At 35.6% G+C, this 22,518-nt stretch overlaps 1 protein-coding gene across 1 annotated transcript in view; it reads left to right on the top strand.

Annotated features, from left to right (window-relative positions):
• Positions 1-22,518, top strand: part of LOC128985462 (calnexin-like) — a 45,377-nt gene that overhangs the window by 9,652 nt on the left and 13,207 nt on the right. Inside the window, exons 3-8 of the mRNA XM_054404956.1 lie at positions 7,186-7,360; positions 8,733-9,028; positions 9,360-9,527; positions 9,722-9,981; positions 10,491-10,722; positions 11,001-11,141. Of these exons, the coding sequence (XP_054260931.1) occupies positions 7,186-7,360; positions 8,733-9,028; positions 9,360-9,527; positions 9,722-9,981; positions 10,491-10,722; positions 11,001-11,141 (1,272 nt within the window). The remainder of the gene's footprint in view (positions 1-7,185; positions 7,361-8,732; positions 9,029-9,359; positions 9,528-9,721; positions 9,982-10,490; positions 10,723-11,000; positions 11,142-22,518) is intronic.

Below are 22,518 nucleotides of genomic sequence, written 5' to 3' on the forward strand. Positions count from 1 at the left end.
AGCTCCGCTCAAAATTGCAAGCAGACAACTGCATTGTACACCTAGTACATATTAGTACACGCAAAATAATGCAAGGGACCTTGAAAGAAATATTGGCAATGAATTTTTCATAATGGCAGAAAATAATTACAGTACAAAGCACTGTGGTGCATAATCAACACAGTAAATCAATGAAAAAAGAAAAAAGTTCAAAATCTACACATTTCTTTCTACATCTATTATTTCTTACTTTACAAAATCACCGAAACCACGCTCTCCTCGTGTAAGTATAGATATATTGTGGGAACTACATCTGCCCTAGGTTGAATTAGCATAATAGCGCAAGTTTAAATGAGAACAATTGTATGACTAAAACTAGTAAAAATAATTGATTTGGTAACTGATGACGTTGTTTAGACCTATCAGGAAACTACACTCCTTTACCACGTAAATATCTAACATAGTTTGTACCTCTGTGATTTCGTCTAATCATATTCAGTGATTCATTATTTACATAGTTTGACTTTTTCGTAGGCCTGGTTGTAATATAGCTTATGTCTGGTTTTTCATAGGTGTTGTCGTTGGTTATACAGTAGTACTTGCACATATTCGCGCCTTTTTTAATCCCGCGCTTTTATCGAGTGCGTTGACATTGACTAGTTATTCCAACTATTGTCATCAGTTTCTTGTTCTGTAACACACATTCTAATCCTGATGTATCCCTCACTACATTTCCGCCTTGAACTGCATTATTTGACGAGCGTCTGGTTTAAATACATTAATCGATTTACAAGCTACATTATGAAATATTCATAATGTACCTTGCAAATCGATTAATAGATAGTCTACTAACTAATTTACTCCCTACAAATAATTAGGTAATACATTATTTAATACAGTGATATCAATGACAAATGTATATGATACTTTTACTAATACAATATTCTTAAATTTATTACACCTATTTGCAAATGTTTCAGCTACCTTGTCCACAGTAACATTTACATTCGTGTAGTTCTTGACAGAAGACTTTAATACAAAACTAGATGTATGTCTCTTGGACTTGACATAATTTCAAAAAGAAGTGATATTGTATACAACTCACAACAAAAATCAAATAGTTAGTATACGCTGTCCTAATTGTTATTTTTACTTCCGATTTTATAGTTGTAAACAAGGCAATAATGGTGGTTGGAAAACTTAAGTTTTTCGCATACTTGTCTTAATTTACAGATTCGGTTGCATCCTTTGTTAACCAAAAAGGATATTTACATTTATTGACAAAATAAAACTTAGACTGATCGATGATTATAAATTCGATGACAACTGCATTTGCATCACCATACTTATGCAAATAGGTCCAAAATAAATCTCTCATAGACAATATAACTTATAAAGACCGGCCTCTGCAGTAATATGGTTTACCGTACTTATTAATTGCGTACTTATTAATTTACCTTACTTATTAAAAAATAGCAAAGTGCCGATAATTACCAATTTGTGGGTAAACCAAAGTAATCCAACCTAGCTTACTCTAACCTAACCTAACCTAACCCATGCTTAGATCAGCAAAGTGCCGAAAATTACCGATTTTGGGTAAACCCAGCTTAGGTTAGGGCTGAGGAGCTCAGCTAAAGGTTATTTTAGGGAGTCCTTGGAGGCTAGTGGCCATTTTGGATAATTTCAAACAGCTGCTGAAGAGCGATTTATCGTCCAAAAATATTTTTTCAAACACCAAAGTGATTATAATTTAACATCGAGTATAGTGTGAGATTAGAAATGTTCTTTGTAGTTTTTTATTGTTCTCCAGTGGAGTCAATGAAAGCTAACAGCCATCTTGGATTTGTCCCCCATAAGAGCGATGTTAATTACGTTAATTTCAGACAGCAGCTGGAGATTTATTTACAGTCCAAAAGTATTTTTTCAAACATCAGAGTGATTGTAATTTAAATATCTAGTATATTGTTAAATTATAAATTGTCTTTGTAGTTCTTACATTGTTTTATGAGTTACAACGTCTAGGCTCCAAGGACTCTTTTACACTCTTTTATTGACACTTACCAGTCAAATGTGGCGATATTAATGATTTATAACGCTTTTAACGATTTTCAAACGTGTTTTTCGTGGTGAAATATGTGTTTGCTGAAAAAGTGCAAGAGGAAAAGAAGTTTGAAATGACTCGAATAATAAAAAATAGGCTTCCATTAAAAGAAAAAAAGATTTTTCAAGCGCTTATAATCGCCGATTTCTAAAGCTTTTCTCGATTTCCAAACGTGATTTTCAGGGTGAAATAGTCGTTTCCCCCTAAAGTGCCAAAGGAAAATAGCATAATTTTGGTAGATAAGGTAAAAAATGCGATAAAACATAAGTAGTGCAAGTTCAGTATTGCCTCCTGGATTTCACCAATCACGTATTCAGACCCTAATTCCAAAATTTAGTTAACCTTGCGCTGAATTTTGAGATAAATATTGCAAACCCACAACGGACCTTTCCAGTTCTTGCTTATCTTTACCGCATATCTCTCTTATCTCCAAGACTACAGACTGCGCAATGAAGGAGGGTCTCGTGCCTATGCCTAATCTGACGAAGAATGAGCAAGAGCAATCGTACATTTGTTTTTTTAATTGTGGTGTAAAACTTTTTAATTTATGTTTAGATGTTATTTAATTTCTTGTTATGTGAGTTTGAATTTAGTATGGTAGCCATTTCAGATGAAAGTATTAAAGTAATTTGAGATGTTAAGATTATGAAGAAATGTCATTTCTTTAACAGAAATACTAAGATAACTTCTCAAAATGACTTCTAAATTGTTATTTATTTTGCTAATGCAAACAAGCATCTGTTTAGTAAATATAATTAAATTATTTCGTTTATTACGATTGTGTTAGTGTATATTACTATCGATATATCGAACTATTGACAAGAATGCCACATTTAGCTACCCCATTCAGTTTTTCATATTTAAAAATCATATCTTACAAACAGAACTTTCCAAATTAAACATCAAAATTATTTAACTGACCTTTACCCTATAGAATCAGGAATCCCCAAAGGAAGCGTACTTGAACCATACTTGTATATTCCCTTTACATCGGACCTACCAGAAATTGTAAATACTATCGTTGCCACATTTGCGGATGATATGACCATTTTATCTGTCCACGACAAACCGGTTCAAACTACAGCAAATTTACAGTTAAACTTGGATGAAATTTCACATTGGTTTAAAACATGGAGGTTCAAAATTAGTGAAAATAAATCAGAAAACATTACTTTTACCCTAAATCTGGCTACATGTCCTCCAGTATCCATGAACAATATTTACCACCCTAAAGTAACAGAAATAAAATACTTGGGCATGCACTTAGATGCAAAGCTTAATTGGAAGGCACATATCTGGACTAAAAGACAATATCTAAATTTTAAAATAACTAAGCTTAATTGTCTTCTTGGATCTAAATCAAAACTTAGTACACAAAATAATGTTACTTTGCAGAAAAGGTATAAAACCAATTTGGACTTATGGGATCCAACTTTGGGGATCATCAAGTACATCAAACATTGAAATTTTTCAACGATACCAATCAAAATTGCTACGTAAAATTGTCAACGCACCTTGGTTTGTTACTAACAGAACACTTCATAATAATCTTAGAATTTGAAAAGTCAAAGAAGAAATTACAAAATCTAGTGAAAAAAGATAATCAAATTGGAAAATCATTCAAAATCGTCTTATACAAAACAACTTTTGCAAAACTTATGACAGCTAGCCTGACCATACTACTGGAACGAATTACACGCGGTTGGTACCAAATGAAAGATATTTTCCTGTAGATGTGATGAATCCCTTTATAAATTAAAATAGGCTCAAAAATAAACACAAGAAACGAATTTAAAATTTTAAAAATAACTTGGGCCGTATGGGTTGCCATGTAGGTAACGAAATAACAACTAAATGTAAACAGAAAATAAAACCAAATAGAAGAAATTCCATTTACATGTCTTATTTATAGCATAGGGTAAATATAGATAAGTTGGAAAAATACATACTTTTGGTCAAGTTTCCGACCACAAGGCGAGCTCTCATCTTGCACTAAATTTATTGGACAATCACAACACCATTTACGACATTTAAACCTCCCATTCAGATTCGGCTGTGTTATCAAAATTATCTTTGTCAGCTAGTGTTGAGAGTGGTAAATCACTATACTTTTAACGTTGTATTATTGTTAATGTATTTGCTTATTTTTCTACTTTTGAAACAGACTGTAAATTAAATAAAGTTGAAACCCGATTAAGCTACAACCCATTTAATAGTATATTTCGTACCTAGGGCCAAAAATAAGGTTTTGCCGGCTCGAGATAGTTCGACTTCGTCTCGATCGAGAGCTGCAAAACCATTTCGGTCCGTGGTACGAACGCTATTTTGCACCACACTATACCCTATTGCCACTATTCACCTCTATAATAATGCACACTGATGGTTAGCACAACTACAACTTTAAGGTTATGTGAAGAAATAATTCGAGGCATCAGCAAAAATAAAAATAAATTGTTGCTAGGCAACGGTGACAATAAAATAATTCTATGGATACTGATTGTGTATTTAATATGCATTCATGTTTTAAGTAAGTAAGCGGGCAGCTAATTTTGCGGCCCTAGGGACCAGCGACCACAGAATTAAAATTAAAATTTTAATTCTGTGGTCGCTGCTAGGGACCTGCTCGGTCCCCGAATAACGATGACAGCTAAAAACCTAATAATTCTATAGAATAACAAGCTGTACCCGCTGGCTTTGCCCCGTTAAACTAATTAATTTTCAAGATTAGCTCGTTCGCATGGCTCAATCAAGTCCTGGTTGAAGTTCGTTCGCTACGCTCTCTCACCTTTAGGTTGGAGCTCGTTCGCTGAGCTCACTTGCCTTGGGGTTAACTCGCCTCCAGGTTGAAGTTCGTTCGAAACGCTCACTCAGCTTTTGGTTGCAAATTAGCTGTTGTCATAAATTGTTAAATTGACACAGCTGTTATGATTCATTAATTCCTTTTAAATATGAAAAATCATAAGGTTAAGATGGGAAACTCCAGAGCCACTGGGGCGGAGCCCGAATGCCCGATCATAATAAAAACTACTTAGTTTTCCTATTTAATGCCCAAAGAATCGGTGTATCGAATTTCAGCCTCCTAGGTAAATGGGAAGTGGGAGAATTAGTGATGATGCGTGAGTGAGAGTGAGTGTGTCAGTGAGGGCTTTGCCTTTTATAAGTATACATAGCACATTCAACCAGCTGTTAGTTAAAACAAATTATATTGGACTAAAACAAATCGATGATTACAAAGAATACTTTAAAAAATAATTTGAACATCCTACTACTGTATTTTACTATGCACATTTAATTAAACTGCCATCCTCGTACCGAAGAAGTAAATGTATCAATGGTCAGCATTACACATACATAGTATAAATAAGTCAACCATAAGTATGTATTTGAATTTTCTTCCAAATGCTGAATTTGTGTCACAAATACTGAATGTTACAGCTGTTATGTTAAGCAAATTATAATGTACTAAAAGCTAGCTAGAAGCATTGACTTATTGGAGAAGGTTAGCATCGGCTGCTAGACTTTTTAAAAACTAAAACTTAATTTATAAAAAACTGGGACATTAATTTTAAATTATGGCTTTGAAATTATCTAGTTCTCAAAATGGTCTTTCTTTCAACACAAAACTAATGAAAATCCATCGACTGGTTGATTCAGAATCGTGAAAAAACCCCATTTACGTTATAATAATATATATGATAGTTTGGACAGGTTTCAACCCTTCCGTGGCGTAATACATTACACAGTTTATATGTAGACTACATTATAACTCATAAAATAGTTCTACAATTAAATGGATCTCCTTTTACAAACGTATATAATAACCAGAAATGTTCAGATCGTCCTTGCGTGTATTTTATGCCACAAATTTTGACGAAAGGCTTTTCATTACATAAACTATACCTATTTACAGTGTTGACCAAACAGTTGGCAAGAAGCATTAATAAATAAGCTATGTACCAAATATGATAATTTTAGCTCTATTCTAATTATGACAAAACACGAAGTAACTAAAAGCGAGTTTTGTTGGTGTAGTAAGCGTTGCAGGAGGTCTACTTTACACTGAATCGACGTTCACTTTTATTGCTTTTGATCTTCCGACACTTTTGACTCAGCGAAACTGAACTTGTATTTTACCGTATTTCGTTATATTAATCCTGCTGTTGCATTAGGTCAAATTCCCAATAAGTCAATTGCTTTAACATAGACTAAACTTTTAGCCCGGACTGTACTATTTGACTTTCTGGGATTTTTGATCTACAGACACTGCAAACATTGTAGTTTTTGACCTAGCGGCACAGGTATAAATTATTTGATCTTCCGGGACTGTTGACTTTCAGCAACATTCCCTTTTTCTTGGACAATGAGGTTATGTTAGCGGAAGCCTATTTTGTTGGCGGCACGTTCGGACCATCGGAGGTCGGATTAGCGAGGTTCGCATCAAAGAAATCTGCTTATTCTGAAATTAAAGTGTTCAGTCCTTGTTAGTTTGGATACCAGGTCAATTATAATTACAGTACGGTAATTTTTTTTTCCATTAGGTGATAAGAATTACCTGATATAGGCCTGCTGTTAAAGGGTGTCCAGCCAACCTGGAAACCGAGAAAACCGGGAATAGTACGTCAATTTGGACAGAAAAAAAACTGTGAAGTTTAAAATAAATTATAGTTATCGCTGAAAATACCCGCCCGAAATCGCCGATTTATTTTGTTTTGCGTCATTGAAAATCTAACGTAATCTAAAAAAAAAAAAAAAACTAATTAATTAATTCACATTTAATTGGGAAAAATGTGTGAATTTTTCCTAGGAGTTGTGTGGCCACCCTGAGTGACTAAACTTTGCGTGTGACCTAAATTTTTAAAACAAAAGTTAGTTAAGTTACCCAAACATTTTCCCATAGTGATGATAAAAACTGGTTTCTAGTTAATTGAAACTATATCTACTATGAAACAGTGTTTTATACTGTCAAATTGTAAGTTGGATATAACTTCCTAATTATTTTAATTTAATAGAACTAGCCTACTTAACATTAATTGAAGAGCTTATCTAACTGACTTGTTTACCCAGGGGTATTAGTTCTGGTGTTAACAATGGGTTCAACATTACAGGCCGAAGCAGTTGTTGAGACGGTTGATGATGTTGACTATGTGACCCCAACTTTACCTCCCGGCTCTTCTGTCTACATGGCGGAGCATTTTGATGACCCGGCAAGTTTCAACAGGAAGTGGGTCAAGTCAGAAGCCAAGAAAGAAGGAATTGATGAAGACATTGCGAAGTACGATGGTATGTAATTAGGAATTGTTTTGTCAATTGGGTTTAAGATTGAATTTTTATCATATTTCTAAAATTATGATCTACTACAAAAGTTTTGTAAAAAAAACCTCTGTGTGATGAGAGTTTAAGATTTGAATTGAGTCCAGTAGAAATGAGGGTTGCTGCAATAAAAGATCACAAGTATGATCTTGGTTATTTTGGTAATTTTGCATCAGAGACGAGCATAATGTGAAATTTATTTGAGCAGTTCAGAATTCCATCTAACTAATAATTCCATCAAGACATACTAATAATGGTTTCATTATTTAGTAGGGGTTGGCGATGCATAAAAAATGCATCGAAATTACCAATCGATTCAATGCATCAAATCACGATTCGATTCAGTGGTGATCAAAAAACGATTCAATGCATGAGGGAATCAGTATCCATATTCGAAAAATGCCTACAGAAAGTCAACACAATACGCGCAATACAGGAGCGCATTGTTGCGTTTCCTTTGCGTAGGCTTTCTTATTTAATTTTTTCTTTTCTTGTAAGTTAATTGCTTTAATTGTTTTAAAATTTTTTGTTTTGATATTGCAAATGATGAGAAGTTTTGTTAAGTGTTTAAGCAGTGTGAGACATGTTTTACTACTGTGCAATAGCCAAAACAAGTCACACAAAAACCATTCTAAAATTAACAAAGGTCTGAAAAATTGCTACTCGATAACTTACTTAACTAGTAATTAATGTTTTAGACTGATACATTTTTGTTTACACCAAAACATATCTTTATTTGTAATATCAATATTATAATAGGTAACATGCTTAACAATATGATTCTGCAAGTAAAAATTATGAAATAGGCAAATAAGCAGCAAGCAGCTCACTGATTTTTCCAGCAATACAGGTTCTTCTAATATATGATTGAAAATAAATATCTTTTCTCCTAAAATTCATATATGTCATATGTATGAATAGGCCTAATACCACATCAACAAAAATTTGCATTACACAAATGTGGTAAATTTTAATTAGCCTATTGTTACTTCACTCCATTGACAGGTATGAATAGAAAAATGTCGTATTGCTTCATCGATTCAAATCGAAGACCTTTTGTATCAAATCGTCGATTCCAAACAAAAATTTTTTGCTGCCTCGCACACCCCTATTATTTAGCATATTGTTATAGGTCCTAATTTGCTATCAAAGCTCCCTAATTATCAGTTGAAAATATAATTTATAAACTAATCTCCCAAACTCAAACCTTCCCTTTGTCAAACATTCTGTCTTAGCATCCTAGTTGATTTTGCTAGGTACATATATTTAATAGGTTAAGTTCGCTAAATTATATGAGAAATAAGCCTTTTAAACTAACAAATGTTTTACAATTGCATCGTAGGTGTGTGGCAGATTGAACCGGCAGAGCGAGACCCGTTGAAAGGTGATCTGGGATTGGTGCTGAAGTCTAAGGCCAAACACTCAGCGATCTCTGCCAAGCTGGACCGACCCTTTGTGTTCCGAGACAAGCCTCTTATCGTCCAGTACGAGGTGATCCATCAGAACGGCCAAGAGTGCGGCGGAGCCTATCTCAAACTGTTGAGTGAAGACAAGCAGTCGGCCGACCTGCGCAAGCTGCATGACAAGACACCCTACACTATCATGTTCGGTCCAGACAAGTGCGGGAATGACTACAAGGTTCGTCCTAGTTAATTCTAATATCTTTCGTTACTTTTTGCAGTTCTTTTATTACTATTCAGACTTTGAACCCAGTACAGATTTTTATTTAAATTCTAAGGTACCGGTATAGCCTAAAATTTTAATCTTACTACCGGTAATGAGCTTAATCCTAGATATATACATTCAAGATATATATACGTATATGAAATAAGTAAATTCTACAGTATTTCTTTCAAAGTGCGCTCCAAATAACTAAAACTTAAAATTAATAATAATGTGTAATTTAGATTGATGGTGAAAGCAAAGCTCTTGACATTATCTTATTTTCTAAATAAATTTTTCCTTTCAGCTACATTTCATCTTCCGTCACAAGAATCCAGTGAACGGAACACTAACGGAGAAGCACTGCAAGAAACCAAAGGAGCGACTTGATGAGCCTTTTACAGACAAAACTCCCCATCTGTACACTCTAATAGTGAAGCCAGACAACTCCTTCCAAGTCCTCTTGGATCATAAGGTAGGTCTAAGTTCTATCAAATCCAAGGTCATTAAATGAGGGCGCCTGTTCCATCACAAGCATACAAATTTCCAACAAACCAACCTCTTAATTTATTAAGAGAAATATATATTGATAACTCAAGTTAACATGTTATAACGTATAACGCCATGCAACAAATTAAAGAGACCATAGTAATTCTGTCTTATTTTTAGGTAGTAAATGAAGGCAGTCTTTTGGAAGACTTCACTCCCCCAGTGAACCCGCCACAGGAGATTGACGATCCTAACGATGTCAAACCCAAGGACTGGGACGAGAGGGAGAAGATCCCTGATGCAGAAGCTCGTAAACCGGAAGACTGGGATGAGGACGCACCTCAGTTCATCCCGGATCCCAGTGCCAGCAAGCCTGATGGGTGGCTAGACGACGAACCTGAGAATATACCTGATCCTACTGCTGAGAAACCCTCTGACTGGTATGTCTAGTGCAACGTTTCTAAGTAATTCAAAAAATTTGTGGGTTAAGATGTTCATCTAACGATAGAGGGTCCATCCGGGAATGAGAAACACAAAAAAAACTAACAACTTGCACAATTAATAATAAGATTTTTTTCTTGTTGCCAACATTTTAAACTAAAGAACTGTTATAAAAATTGGAATGTGCTACAATTATATCTATGATAAATAGGAATATAGGATTCAAAGAATTTTAGGGTTAGGAGGGTTATAATGATAGAGAGCCCTGGAGGAGACACGTACAACAAATTAACTACTAAACACAATAATTATAATATTAATTTGTTGTCGTTGATGACATTTTTTTCCTATGAGAAAAGAAGCTATTTAACCAAAAAAGGTAAACCGTCTTTAAAACAGCAATGTGCGATAGGCTTACTTAGTACTTTCACAAAAACTGGTTGTACCGAGAATTGACTTGAGGTACATCAGTAATGGAATCACTTGATCTCTTAACACCTCATTGTAGGGATGAGGAGATGGACGGAGAGTGGGAGGCGCCGCTGGTGCCAAACCCCGCGTGTGAGGAGGCTCCAGGCTGTGGCGAGTGGAAGGCTCCAGACATCGTTAATCCGGAGTTCAAAGGCAAGTGGCGAGCTCCGATGATTGACAACCCCAACTACCAGGGCAAGTGGAGTCCTCGTCGCATCCCCAACCCTGACTACTTCGAGGACAAACATCCGTACAAGATGACAACGATCGTAAGTTTTAATTTACATAGTCAACATTATTTATCTTGTTTGGATTTGACTTAGTGTCAACCTCATTCTTTGGCATATGTTACGTAGACTGCATGCTGTAAGGGTGTAACATTGGTTTTTCCTTACAGCACAGATGAAAAGTTTTATCATTCTCTAGGGTACAAACTAATTATACAAAGAATTGTCATAATTCATCTTCTAACATATGTTTCATGTCGACTACATTATTTTGGCCACCACAAGCTTTTTGTTTTACAATTTTGTTTTCTGCTTCACAGTTTGCTGTCGGCTTTGAGCTGTGGACGATGTCCAACCAGATCTTGTTTGACAACGTCCTCATTACTGATGATCCTGCAGTCGCAACTAACTGGGCAGCGCAGACGTTCGATCTCAAGAGGAGGAAGATCGAGAAAGAAGCGGTAAGTTTGATGCATTGGTGAATATAATCAGATAAGCTATGTTTGATGAATTTTTGAAAAAAAGATAATCAGGCTGAAAGACAAAATTTAAACTTCTCTTAGTTCATGGAGGTCCATTAAGGCTTGGTTTCTCTGAACCACGCAGTGTTATTGCGTGATCTGTGATTTGTGACACGCGGGAATCACACGTGCGTGATAAAAAATGAGGGTGTTTTCTATAACCCCACCCTCGCAGCACGCGATTATATCTTCAGCCATGGACAACATGGATGTCAGACTTATTGCTGTAACTTTGCTGCTGGAGGAAGAGGATAATGAAGAAATTTTACTAGTGAATTTAGTAAATGAAGACTCTTTGGCATGGAGGAAGAAGGGTGTTTTAACAGGCATTTAATTCAACAATGAAACTAAGTTTAGGGCATTTTTTAGGCTTTCAAAACAGTTGTTTTGAGTATGAGTACTACGGTAATAGCTTATTCCCTATATGGGTAATTCGCTAAAAACTAGGGATGGACGGGATTGAATTTTTAGTTCGGGACAGGACGGGACGCGATTTTTATTTCCTTGCCGATTTTCAGGACGGGACGGGATTTTTTTCCTGTGCTTAACAAGAAAGTCTTGAGTATTGCAGTTACCAAATGAGAAAACCAAAAACAATTTTTACCATTTGTGGCACTTGTCTATCATAACCAAAAAAATTATTTAAAATTTAGGCCTACTTGTATAGAAAATTGAGACTCGCGGTCACGGTGCGCCTGTCGAAATGACTCTTGGTCACGGTGCGACTGTCGAAATGACTCTGCGGTCACCGCGTGATCATTGGTATGACTCTGCGGCCACTGCGTGATTGTCGGTATGACACCGTGGTCTCGGCGGAATCGCGGTATGACTTCGCGGTCACGGCGTGATCGTCAGTATTACCCCGTGGTCATGGCATGATCTTCGGTTTAACTCACGGTCTCGGCAGAATCGTCGGCATTACTCTGCGGTCACGGCATGATCGGTGGTATGATTCGCGGTCACCACGTGATCGACGGTATGACTCCGTGGTCACGGTGTGATCGTCAGTATGAATCACAGTCTTGGCGTGATTGTCGGCATGACTCGCGGTCTCTGGAGAATCTGACTCTGTGGTCACGGCGTGATCGTTGGTATGACTCACGGTCACCACGTGATCGACGGTACGATTCCGTGGTCACAGCGTGATCGTCAGTATTACTCCGTTGTCACTGTGCTATCGTTGGTATGACTAAAACTAAAGATTTTATGGCTTCAACATTCCCTAGTTCTCAAAATTAACTTTCTTTCAACACAAAAATCGTGAAAATCCGTCAAGTGGTTGATTCAGAATCGGGCCATTCCATATCAAATCAACAAGGGTCACAACCCGACCATCTCAGATTTTTATAAAATTTTCCACGTTTGTTACCCTAATAAATACAAACACAGAACATTTTTTTTTTATTTTTATATCTTCCCGTTTATTTATAATTAATTTTTAAAAACTTCAAAAATCGGCGTTTTTTTACTTGCGGGGAGATCTTGAAAAATTCACAGACTGAGTTCTATTCATGCTAGAGAAGGCAGAAAGGTCTCATTTCATTCCTGTTGTTCAGGGCTTTAATTTGATATGCAACATGACTATATTCTAAAAAATTCCATTTTCCAAGAAAGTTTTGAAAAATGTTACGTACCGTATTTAAAAAAATGGTATTTTTAAAATTCTGAAAAAAATGTATGATGTACTTTACACTATTGACCATAAATGCTGTAAGTTTAATTATTGGACGGACATGGGATCATACCTAAACACTACATCTTCAAAGTAATGTTTCTGAGTGAGCATTTATTGCGCATTGGCTGCACAATGCCTAGTTCGGAAAAATGTTTGTATCAAGTGGCCCTACTTATGAACAACTAATATAGGCTAGGCTATATGTCAAACTATTTACTATATGCTGTAAGTTTTAACGTGACTTCTCTTGGCTTTAAGATTACCCTACTATGAACATAATAATTATTAAAAATAAAACAATGTTGTTCCTATTAGCCCAAAAGTTTGTTGTTGTATCTCCATTTTTATAAGGTGTATAGTGAAAGTAGCCCCCACATTTAATCTCATTGAAGGGTACAGGATCTGAATCTAAATCTGTTACTCGCTCTATTTGGCTATCATTTGAGTTAGAGTATTTTTTTGTCGCAATTTTGTTCCTGGTAAGGGGAAGAAAAGCATGCAATTTTTGAATGCCAGTGTTGGTGCAACACTTATCAAATATTTCCTTTAGTTTCAGTTTTTCTTTGATGTGGTCTTCTGTTGAGGAAAATTTGAAATGAATTCCATTTATGTTGTGTTACATATTAAATAAAAGATGTGTAAAATAAAATAGGTGTATTCTGAATTGAATCCTAAAATAACAATGATTGTAAACAAAAACAAAGTTACCTAACTTATTAAACATAACATATGGTATTTTTACATACAGTATGTTAGAAAAGACACATCAATTTTCCCCCTTTAAAGTCTTGACCGCAGCATTTGATCTACATGTCGTCTGCATGTTACTCCATTCTCCAGTTCAACGTTGTAATGTAGATTTCCATCTCTTGATGTAACTTTTCCGAAACTCCATTTTGTCTGACCCTTGTAGTAGTTTCTCACTTGAACACGGTCTCCCACCTTAAATATGCGTGTTATACCTTTAGGTTTGTCTTTTGAGTCCTCGATTCTAGAAGGTATCATAACACTGAGGTATGTTCTTACTTGTCTGTTGAACATGAGATAGTATGCCGAGTTTCCTGTTGAGTTTGGTACTTGACGGAGTTGAATTAACGCCTTGTGAATTTTACTGTCAAGTGTTCCTGGTTCATCTAATATCGACTTCAACATCTTCTTCACTGTTTGTACAAAGCGTTCAGCTTGTCCATTAGATGATGGGTGGAAGGGAGCAGTCGTTTTGTGTTGAGTTCCACATGACTTAAGAAACTCTTGAAAAGTAAGAGAAGTGAAACTTCGTCCATTGTCTGAAATTAGGAGGCTTGGAAGACCAAAAGTACTAAAAAGTTTCTTCAACTCCTTAATAGTCCAATCGGTAGTTGCTGTTTTTGTGGGTATTACCTCTACCCATTTGGAGAAGGCATCAACAACAATGAAAAATTGTTGTCCATTTGTTGGGCCCATGAAATCTATATGTATTCTCTCCCATGGCTGAGTTGCTGGTTCCCAAGGATGGTTGATCTCTTTCGTTGGAGAATTTTGTTTCTCACGACAAGGCTTGCAAACAGCAATCATGTTTTCAATGTCTTTATCCATTCCTCTCCAAAAGCAGTAACTTCTTGCCAAAGCTTTGGTTTTTACTATACCAATGTGCCCGTAGTGTAGTTCATTGAGAATTCTTTTCTTGAGGGAATTTGGGATGATTACTTTCCACCCTTTGAAGAGGCATCCTTCATGTAATGTAACTTCATTATCGTGAAATCCCAATGGCTCTAATGATTGACCCTCCTCAAGAGCCTCAAGAATTTGTTTTAGATATGCGTCCTTCTTAGTTTCTTCGGCTAGTTCTTTGGGATTGATAGTTATGGTGTTCAATTGGTTTGTTTGAAAATGTCCAAACTAGTCAATACTTGTAAATTTTGAATCTTCCACAGGAAATCTTGAGAGGAAATCTGCATTGCCATGGTCACCAGTTCTCTTGAATTCAATTGTGTAGTTAAATCCTGATAAAAAATGGGAGTAGTTGAATAGTCGCGTAGCTGACATTGACGGTAGGCTCTTGTTGGGATTGAAAATTGACACTAATGGTTTATGGTCCGTGATGAGTGTGAAATGACGTCCGTAGCAATAAGAAAAAAATTTCTTCAACCCCCAGTATATACCTGTGGCTTCTTTATCGATTTGGCTGTAATGTTTTTCAGCATTGGTCAATGATCTTGAAGCAAAAGCTATAGGCTTTTCACTTCCATCTGGGAAACGATGTGATATCACTGCTCCAAGTCCCACTGGTGAAGCGTCAGTTGCAAGGATCAATGGCAGGTCTGGGTTAAAGTGACAAAGAACTGTGTCACTTGTTATTCTTTTCTTGATGTTTTGGAAACCTTCTTCACACTTACTGTCCCATATGAATGACTGCCCTTTTTTTAGAAGTCTATGTAAAGGATTTAAAACAGTGGACAAATTCTTTACAAACCGGTTGTAGTAATTAACAAGCCCTAGGAAAGATCGGAGTTCCTGTATGTTTTGAGGCCTTCGTGCATTTGTAATTGCTGTGATTTTATCCTTACTTTTGTGGATTCCAGTGGCATCAATAACATGTCCTAAGTATTCAATTTTCTTTTGAAAAAATTTGCACTTGTCACGGTTCAACTTCAAATTTTGACTCCTTAAACGCTCAAACACTTGCTTTAGTCTTTCTAGTAGTTCTTTTGATGACGTTCCTTGAATTATTATATCGTCGAAGAAGCACTGAACACCTTGAAGGTCTTGAAGGATTCCGTCCATCACCTTTTGCCAAACCCCTGGAGCAACTTTTACACCAAACATCAGTCTGTTAACGATGCATTGTCCTTTATGAGTGCTCAAAGTTTGAATTTCTGCACTCTCAGCATCCATTGCCAAGTGGAGATAAGCGTTGCTTAAATCCAAAGTACAGAACAACTGTCCTCCATTCATTTGAGCAAAAATGTCTTCGATCCGAGGTATTGGATGATGTTCTTCTTTGATTTGTTTATTTACTGTAACCTTGTAATCAGCGCATATTCGTATGTTACCATTAGGCTTTACTACAGGTACAATTGGAGTACCCCAATCGGACTTGTCTGTTTTGGAAATGATTCCAGCTTCTTCCAGACGATTCAACTCGAGTTCTACTTTTTCAGTTAGTGCATATGGGACTGGACGAGCCTTCACAAAAATAGGTCTTGCCCCTTCAAGCTGTAAGTGTGCTTTTTTGTGAGGTATGAGTCCTACTCCTGGTTCAAATAATTCCTTGAATTCATCCAAAAGATCTTCGAGTGCAGTAGATGTAGTATTGTTACGAACTGTTTTAAGTTCTGCCCAATCCAGTTTGACCTCTCTAATCCATTCTCTTCCGAAAATTGCATCGAAATTTTGGTTCACTATGTAGAGTTTCCCAACAAACACCTGATCATTGTAAGTGCATTCTACAAAGACGACACCCCGGGGTTTGATTATCTCGCTTGAGTATGTCCTTAGTTCTATGTTTGTGTGGAAAATCTTTTTATTTATGTTGAGACTTTTGAAGGTAGAGTATGGTAGAATACTTATTGATGCTCCAGTATCTAACTCCATCCGCACAGGTTTACCTTCAATAAGTATCTCGACCATAAACTTGTCATTACCGGCATTCTGGTTGTGTATCTTAAAAACCTCTTGTTTCTCTTCCTTATAATAGTCTATAGTATTGTCAGTTTCGGTACAATGAATTTCTGTTTGTTTTGTGCCTAAACATACGTTAGCAATATGCCCTTGTTTGTTGCATTTCTTACATATTTCTCCGATAAATTTACACTGATGTGCCCTGTGTCTAGGGGATCCACAACGATAGCATTTACCTTTGAGGCGTTCAACTGACTGTAACTTTTTGTTCCAAGTAGGAGAAAAATGGGGTGGTTTTGTTCCTGTACCTGCTATCTTGTTGATTTTCTCATTTGAATGAATGTTTTCTTCTACTATATAGCTTTCGTTCTTTGCCAATTCCATGATGGAGGCAAGTTTCACTACATCTTGAAACGATGAAGCAGATCTTTCTTGTAATAATTTTGTTCTTATGTCTGAATTGCTAATACCTCTTATAAACTGCATGCGTAGTAATGTGTTTGCAATTGATTTCCCACAATTATTACAGTTGAAGTCACAGTCTGAAGATAGCTTTTGAAGCTCAACGGAATATATTTTTACGGTTTCTTCAGATTCTTGTGTTCTTGTCATAAATTTGTGTTGTAAGGCCCAAGTACTAGGTTTAGGGTCAACATAATCAGCCAAAAGACTTACTAATTCAGCATATGTTTTATCCAAAGGACTTTCGGGAGCGCACAAATCATACAGCTTCTGATGTAAATGGGGCGTTAAGGCATGTAGCATTGTATACACTTGATCCTTTGGTTCCAATTCTTGGCTATGTAGATATAGAAATATCTCAAATCGACGAATGAAGTTCTTGAATGATTCATTTTCCTGATATGGTGTGAAAATCATTGAGGAAGTAGTGGATCGACGTTGTGGAGAAGACAAATTTGATGTACTAGGCACAATATTTTGAATGTTCACTTGTAGTTCTGCAAGCTGTCCCATACGTTTTTGTAACTCATCCATTACCTTGTAATATATGTCCTCCATTTCTACTCTGTAATCTATTTCTTTCTCAATTTCAGCTTCTTCAGTTTTCTCTTCTATTAATTGTTGTACAGAATTAAATCTTTCCCAATAATCTTCAATTGTTGTTATCCTGGTTTTGATTACTTCTTTTGACATGTTTTGTAGGTTTGCTAGCCATCTTTCAGCCTTAGACAACTGACCCTTCACTACTACTCTAATCTTCTTTAAATCAGTCAAACTTTCAGTGTTACTTAGGTCACTCATATTAAAAAATAAACTGTAATAAATAGAATGTTTAAAAAAAATTAAAAACTGGTTTTCCTCGTCGCCAAACTGTTACATATTAAATAAAAGATGTGTAAAATAAAATAGGTGTATTCTGAATTGAATCCTAAAATAACAATGATTGTAAACAAAAACAAAGTTACCTAACTTATTAAACATAACATATGGTATTTTTACATACAGTATGTTAGAAAAGACACATCATGTTGTCTTTAGCATACTGGTAAAATTGATGAGGATTAAGAATTGATTCCGAGAGAGGTTGTTGTAAACTTGTTCGTGCCGTCAACCGTTTTACTGTCCCACCAACACCATCACTGGCTCCTTTCCCATGAGAAGTGGCAGAGAAATTCCATTCAGTAGGCATACCAAAGTCATTGTCATGGTGGCATGGATTTATAAAGTTTGTTTTGTTTTCATACTGTGCTGCTGAACCATCTGAAAAGTAAAGTAATATATTTTTTATGGTTTCTTGCCAAAGTGCCCGTTAAGAAATTTAATTAAATGAGTTTGGAAGAGATGCTCTGCTATTGTGTCGTGAGTTAAGTGTTCTGATATTAACCCAAAACTCACATGTTTGATTTGATAATCTTCTGTGTAGTATGCAACAAAGGGGTGGACGGTTGCTTCTGTATTTGTCCAGTGATAACCATGTACCTCATCTTGGACAACAAATGAATAGTTTTCAGAAAAGTCACAAACTACTAAAAATTCACCTTCCTTCTTTAGGTCACTCTTTTTACTGCTCTGAAAAATGGATTGTTGCGTTGCAATGAAAGATTGTTGTTTAAGTTGGTCAAGTTTTTCAATTAACAAATCGATTAACTCTTCTGAAGATGATGTAATAGTTTCCAATGAAGTTCGATCAACTGTTATCCATTTTTTGTAAGACACTTGGTCTATATTGTTGGCATCAAAAGTGTCTCTGAAAAGATCTGCCAATGTTTCAGATTTTGGATAAAAGTCACAATCGCTGAAAAAGCAGCTGGGCAAAGGAGGATTACACATCACTCTAGCAATACAGTGGTTATATGTTATTTCTTCTTCAGCCAATTTTGATATCCTGCAACCATTGATCATTAACTTGAAGTTTTGGTGTATTTTACAGACACAAACACTATGAGTGCCACTTCCACCTACTAACAAGCAATTCTTAGGCCTTAAATCTGCAAATTTTGAAAAACCAATCTTCACATTGGTTTACTCATCTTTAAGTTCAGAGTAAATTTCTTGAGGTTACTTAGCACTAATGGCTTTTGTCGTTTTGTCCTTGTGTTTTTTTGCGATTTAGGTATGGTTACAAAATCTATTTTCCTGGCATTAGTCTACTGATATCATCAGAACAGTAAAAACTTTTGACCAAGTCAACAGTTTTCTGATCAAGCAATTTTCCAGGTTTAGGATTAGGATGAGATAATATCCCCTTTTCTTTTACCAATTCCTTAACTTTCCTAGCCATGTATGTGTGTGTAAGTATGCTTACTTCATATAACTTTCTTTTTTAATTAGGCTTATTATGCAGCTGTTTCAAGGTGTAGGCATAGTGAATGTTATCCCTCTTCCGATCAATGTTTCTACATTACTCCTAAGTTTTAGTATTTAGGTGTGATCCCATGCCCGTCCTATAATGAAACTTACAGCATTTATGGTCAATAGTGTAAAGTACATCATACATTTTTTTCAGAATTTTAAAAATACCATTTTTTTAAATACGGTACGTAACATTTTTCAAAACTTTCTTGGAAAATGGAATTTTTTAGAATATAGTCATGTTGCATATCAAATTAAAGCCCTGAACAACAGGAATGAAATGAGACCTTTCTGCCTTCTCTAGCATGAATAGAACTCAGTCTGTGAATTTTTCAAGATCTCCCCGCAAGTAAAAAAACGCCGATTTTTGAAGTTTTTAAAAATTAATTATAAATAAACGGGAAGAGATAAAAATAAACAAAAAACAGTTTTCTGTTTGTATTTGTTAGAACTATAAGCATACCAAATTTCAAAGTAATCCAAGATGGTCAGGTTGAAAACTGATTTTTATTTGTTGATATGATATGGAATGGCCCAATCGTGAAATAAAAAAACCCTGTCACATTTTAATAATATGATTCTACAAGTGGCTAATGTGACTTTTCCAATTAACTTTTCATCTACAACCAATCCCAAATACTTTATTTCTTGAACTTGTTTGATAGGCCTATCTAAAAATTTACAAACACTATTAGTAAATATACATTTCATATCATGATATTTCAGCGAGCTAGGAAAACTTATATGCCTTGTAAGATTAAATAATATGTATTTAGTTTTAGGACTCATTATCATAAAGTTATTGGTAAACCACCACCTCAGAGTGTTTAAATAATATTGCATATCAATTTTAAGTAAATCAATTGATTCAGCCTTGTAAAACAAAGCTGTATCATCGGCAAAAGCTATCAATGTCCCTCTGAAACGACCGTTACACAAACTATTTAAACATATATTAAAAACGATGGTCCAGAGAGAATTTGGGGAATTCCATATTTAGTAGAACCTCGCTCACTTGTTACTTCGCCAACCCTAGTTTGTTGAGTCCTGCCACTAACTATTTACATATATTAAAAACAATGGTCCAGAGAGAACTGAACCTTGGGGGATTCTATATTTAGTAGAACCTCGCTCACTTGTTACTTCACCTATCCTAGTTTGTTGAGTCCTGCCACAAACTATTTACATATATTAAAAACAATGGTCCAGAGAGAACTGAACCTTGGGGGATTCCATATTTGATAGAACCTGGCTCACTTGTTACTTCACCTATCCTAGTTTGTTGAGTCCTGCCACAAACTATTTACATATATTAAAAACAATGGTCCAGAGAGAACTGAACCTTGGGGGATTCCATATTTGATAGAACCTGGCTCACTTGTTACTTCACCTATCCTAGTTTGTTGAGTCCTGCCACAAACTATTTACATATATTAAAAACAATGGTCCAGAGAGAACTGAACCTTGGGGGATTCTATATTTAGTAGAACCTCGCTCACTTGTTACTTCACCTATCCTAGTTTGTTGAGTCCTGCCACAAACTATTTACATATATTAAAAACAATGGTCCAGAGAGAACTGAACCTTGGGGGATTCCATATTTGATAGAACCTGGCTCACTTGTTACTTCACCTATCCTAGTTTGTTGAGTCCTGCCACAAACTATTTACATATATTAAAAACAATGGTCCAGAGAGAACTGAACCTTGGGGGATTCCATATTTGATAGAACCTGGCTCACTTGTTACTTCACCTATCCTAGTTTGTTGAGTCCTGCCACAAACTATTTACATATATTAAAAACAATGGTCCAGAGAGAACTGAACCTTGGGGGATTCCATATTTGATAGAACCTGGCTCACTTGTTACTTCACCTATCCTAGTTTGTTGAGTCCTGCCACAAACTATTTACATATATTAAAAACAATGGTCCAGAGAGAACTGAACCTTGGGGGATTCTATATTTAGTAGAACCTCGCTCACTTGTTACTTCACCTATCCTAGTTTGTTGAGTCCTGCCACAAACTATTTACATATATTAAAAACAATGGTCCAGAGAGAACTGAACCTTGGGGGATTCCATATTTGATAGAACCTGGCTCACTTGTTACTTCACCTATCCTAGTTTGTTGAGTCCTGCCACAAACTATTTACATATATTAAAAACAATGGTCCAGAGAGAACTGAACCTTGGGGGATTCCATATTTGATAGAACCTGGCTCACTTGTTACTTCACCTATCCTAGTTTGTTGAGTCCTGCCACTTAGGTATGAGGCAAACCACGACAGTGGTACCCCTATAACTCCAGCTTCTTGCATCTTGCCCAGCAAAATCTTGTGGTCAACGGTATCAAAGGCCTTCATAACATCAACAAAAATACCAGCACATTGCTTGCCTTCATTTATTCCACAAAAAAAATTTGCCCCATAAAATTTAACAAAGCTGAATTAGTACCTAACTTTTGCCTGAACCCATATTGATTCTTGCTAAAAAAATTCTTCTGTTCTAAAAGCCAACTAGCCTAACTTTAATATTTTTTTCTAATATTTTTGAAAAGATTGACAACAATGATATTGGTCTATAACTGCTAGGGTCCAATTTATCTTTTTTTTTTATAAAGGTTTTACTATAGAAGTTTTTAACTCGTTTCGAAACTCCAGAACTCATACTAAAATTAATTAAATAAACTAGCACATCAATATTACTATCAATAACTAACTTAACAACTAAAGGTGATAAATCGTCGTACCCAGGAGCTTTTTGATTACTTAAATTCTTAACTATATCACACACTTCTTGATTTACAGTTGGATAGAAGAAAATAGTATTAACCATAGGCTGAACTCGGAATAATTCTAGATATTCGTTTTCTCTATCGGAATGCAATTTATCTCCTGAAATACCTAACCTTTAGATCAGACGCTATTGAACAAAAGAAAGTATTGAATTCATTAGCTACACCTATTGAATCAGTGATTAGTTCACCATTTCCATCTTTTAAGGATATGCATGGGTTAGCTTTACTTTTCTCGCCAATGATTCCCGTAAGTAGAACGGGCAAACAGCTAGTATCTATAAATCTACTAAAGGCAATCATACCAAGGTAAATTATCTGCCGAATAAACTTCTTCCCAAGAGGTATTTTCTATTTTACTTTTGAATCGGTTGAAATCCAATATTTTGAACCACTGCTTACTAGAGTTGCTCTTATTTACTAAATTATTGAA

The sequence above is a fragment of the Macrosteles quadrilineatus genome, unplaced genomic scaffold (genome assembly GCF_028750875.1).
Source record: "Macrosteles quadrilineatus isolate MER2022 unplaced genomic scaffold, UCM_ALF_1.0 Scaffold_2__2_contigs__length_208266976, whole genome shotgun sequence".
Classification (NCBI taxonomy): domain Eukaryota; kingdom Metazoa; phylum Arthropoda; class Insecta; order Hemiptera; family Cicadellidae; genus Macrosteles; species Macrosteles quadrilineatus.